The sequence below is a fragment of the Otolemur garnettii genome, unplaced genomic scaffold (genome assembly GCF_000181295.1).
Source record: "Otolemur garnettii isolate 467f Iridium unplaced genomic scaffold, OtoGar3 scaffold00033, whole genome shotgun sequence".
NCBI classification, from domain to species: Eukaryota; Metazoa; Chordata; class Mammalia; order Primates; family Galagidae; genus Otolemur; species Otolemur garnettii.
The window spans coordinates 12,064,318-12,067,873 of record NW_003852428.1 but is presented as its reverse complement, the minus strand read 5'-3'; the positions used below and the strand labels follow the sequence as shown (position 1 = coordinate 12,067,873).

Below are 3,556 nucleotides of genomic sequence, written 5' to 3'. Positions count from 1 at the left end.
AACTAGTTTTTCTATTTTTAGTAGAGACAGAGTGTCACTCTTGCTCAGGCTTGTCTCAAACTCCTGAGCTCAAGCAATCTACCTGCCTCAACCTCCCAGAGTGCTAGGGTTACAGGCATGAGCCACCGCGCCCATCTACTGAAATTCTTTTGTGTCATCCTCTTTATTAAGAATCTTTAGCTCAATTCTAGTATGGTACTCTCATCGCATTATGTAAAAACAAGAAACCAATTCCAAAGTAATAACACATTACAAGGTAATATGGGAGGAACTCATTTGTGGGAGGACACTCATTTGTTGTCATGGGTTATCTCTAAATGGGATAGTTTCTATTTTTATGTTTGTTATACTAAGCATTGGATTGTTTATTTAGAAAAATCATTTTAAAATAAGGATATAAAATTCTAGTTTAACAATAATAAAATTTTAAATGATTATTTTTAAGAAAAAATGGAAAATTGAACAGATTTATCTTGAAAGGATAGTGATAATGTTTTCTTCCTTAAAACTTTCTGTTACTGATGAGCATCTCCTACCAAATAAGACAGCAAAAATTCTACTCAGTTATTAAATATTCCATGTGGACATGTCCATTAAGTCAAATTTTAGATTCTTCTCTAGCCATCAAGAAGAAAAATACACATGAATATAAAGAGAAAATGAATAGATTTTAGTGTGTGAATACATTTCACTGTTGGCAAAAAAAAAAAAAGAAAAACTTTACAAATTGTCTACCTTACAGTTAACAGATCTGCCTTCTATAAATGAACTGAAAAGTAACCAAAGAGAAAAGAAAACTAAATGAAGAAAACATTTAATGGCACCAGGCTTCTAAAACTCAAATATATCGTTAAAACATTCAAATCTTGCAAACAACTTAAAATAATTGAATAAGAATCCTTGAAAATTGGCTACAATGTCTATTTACAACTCTCCAAATATACTCCATATATAACTAGTAGGATGACTACAATTAGATGAGAAAACTATACTCAACATCTTGGGGGGGCGGGGGTTGGAGCTTTTTTCCTGCATATTTCCACCCCTCAATTTTATAGTACAGATATAATTGGGTTTTTGTACAGCATTCATTATTGTAAAATGTCAGTAGTAGAGGTAAAATTATCCCACCATTGTCAAGGTAACTATGGCATAATTCTATACTCTTCCAAATTCCACCTTGAAATTATCTGGAGGAGCCTATCAATTACGCAGGCATTCCTCCTTGGTTCTCCCAACACTCCATTTCTGATCAACCCTCGTGGTTTTGGAGCATTCTTGCTCCCTAATTGTCACTCCTTCCCTTCCTCCAATTCCTCACTCCCTCTGAAGGGTAACAGCATAACCAGTGACAACAGAAGTTGGGGGAGAGGGGTTCAATACATGTTGAAATATTATGGCTTTTCCTTAGGGAGTATCAGTTCCTAGTTTTTTCTGTAATTGAAAACCCTGATGACATTATCAAGAAAATTCCAAAACCTTGGGCAACTGCTTGGCAATGTCTCCTCCCACAAAGACGGCTTCTAAATAAATCCACAAGTTTTGCACCGTCATCCAGCTCTCGATGATGTCTGTTGAGTTGGAAAGATACTGCACCCATTTTTGAATCTGAGCTTTGAATGGCATATTGTACCTAAAATAAAACACATGCTTAGGATTTCATTTTTGTTTTGTTGTGTTACTGTTTTCAGACTAAAAAGCCTTCTTTAGAATCTTAATGTTTTAATCTATTTCTTTACAACATTGATTCAGTGATTGGTTTTTTTAAATGAGGCAACCAAGTGAGTAATTCATCACCATTTAGTGGCCACCGTTAGTCTTTTTTCTTTTTTTTTTTTTTCTTATCCAGAGCATAGAAAGGAGTGAGAGGGTTATAATCTAAGGGGCAGATCGGGGTGCAGACGCCATTCCACCAAGCTGCCAGAGTCATATAATACGAGCCACTGCTACTATGTCCAAGGGGATAATACGCTTTCTACTCACTTCTATGCCTATTCTATGGAGTCTTTGATTTTTATAAAGGAGAGAGCAATTACAGCCCCATCAGTTTGTCCAGACAACTAATGCTATTTACAAATACGAGAATATGTGGACTCTCTCTTTAGCCTCCCCTCTTCTGGGTCTCTAATTTCCCACCCAACCAACTCACCTTCAGTGTGCACGTGCGCAAGGTTGATGTTTCTCCCACAGTTAATCTCTGAGAGTTAATCTCCTTTTTTCCCTTGAGACAGAGAGTGCCGGTAGCCTCCCAATAGTCCCATCTGTACGTGGACTCACAGCTACCCAGCTGAAATACCGAATTTCCCAACCTCCCTTGCAGCAATGTTCAGTCACAGAACTAAGTTTCCCATCACTAGTTCTCAGCCTTAGCTGCATATTGGCACCACCTGGCAAGCATTAAAAACTATAGATGCCTGCCTGGGTCCCACCCACAGAGACTCTGGTTCAGTATGTCCGGAAAGCACATGGGTCTAGGGAGTTTTTAGATTTTTTTAAATTTCCCTAGGTGTATGTGGTAATCAGCAAAGGTTAAGAACCACTGTTCATATCAAATGTGATACTGGATATAGCATTGGATATAATGGGCAGTGTGGGGAATAGCGGAACACCTGAGAAGACATGAGTGAGCCCCTGACGTGGCCAAGCCTTCACCCTGACTTGGATCATCTAACTTGGGACAAGTTCCACATGAGAGAGAAACTTCAGTCTTGGATAAGCAATTTTGTAGGTACTGGTTCTATTATTTGCTGGCAAGCTCCATCATAAACAGTGATACAGATGATCATTATTTTTCTTCTTATTATTTCTTCTTATTTCTTTTTTTCTTATTTCTTCTTATTTCTTTAGAGCTCTCTCTAGCCCTACATAATATGGACTCAAAGCTGTATTGAATAAAATTCTTATTTCCCGTATTCTTAATTATTAACCAAATTGTTTTAATAGTCCACAAATCTTTCTGAACTTTTTCATGCTCCATGCTAGAATGTAACAGAAACAGAGGTCTGTGCCTTATTCAGTGTTGTATTCACAGGACCTGTAAGAGCGTATAGAACACTGCAGATGTTTGGGAAATAAATGCTGAATATATGTTCCTCCCACAGCTCCATCTGCGGATCAGACGCCATTAGTAAGAAAAGTTGTGCGCACCCCTAAAGCAGATAATTTTAACTTGTGTGTATGCCCTTCCTGCCTTCCGAGGGTGCATCTCATCCAGTTACCCTTCAATCTGGCTGTGTGTGAATAATAACAATCATTCACTAGAACTCCCCAAATCCTGAGAAATTCCAAACCTCATTATTACCAATGGTCTAACTCTCTACAACCTAATTTAAAATCCCCATTTTATTTAGGTGTACCAAGTAAATGGAAAAAAGAGAAATTTTGATCAAGCCAGTATCAAATTGATGGCACTTCTTACATTAAAGTATTGAAACACATATACAGAGGAAAGAAGAGTGATATTTTAAAGCTACAATAGCACAATTGCTATCTCAATGGAATACACATTCTACACAATTACTGTATGTTTGGAAGCAACCTGGTGAACCCCCCCCCC

At 37.5% G+C, this 3,556-nt stretch overlaps 1 protein-coding gene across 1 annotated transcript in view; it reads right to left on the bottom strand.

Annotated features, from left to right (window-relative positions):
- Nucleotides 1–3,556, bottom strand: part of DNAH5 (dynein axonemal heavy chain 5) — a 291,972-nt gene that overhangs the window by 151,665 nt on the left and 136,751 nt on the right. Inside the window, 1 exon segment of the mRNA XM_023513078.1 lies at nucleotides 1,480–1,633. Coding sequence (XP_023368846.1) covers nucleotides 1,480–1,633 — 154 coding nt within the window.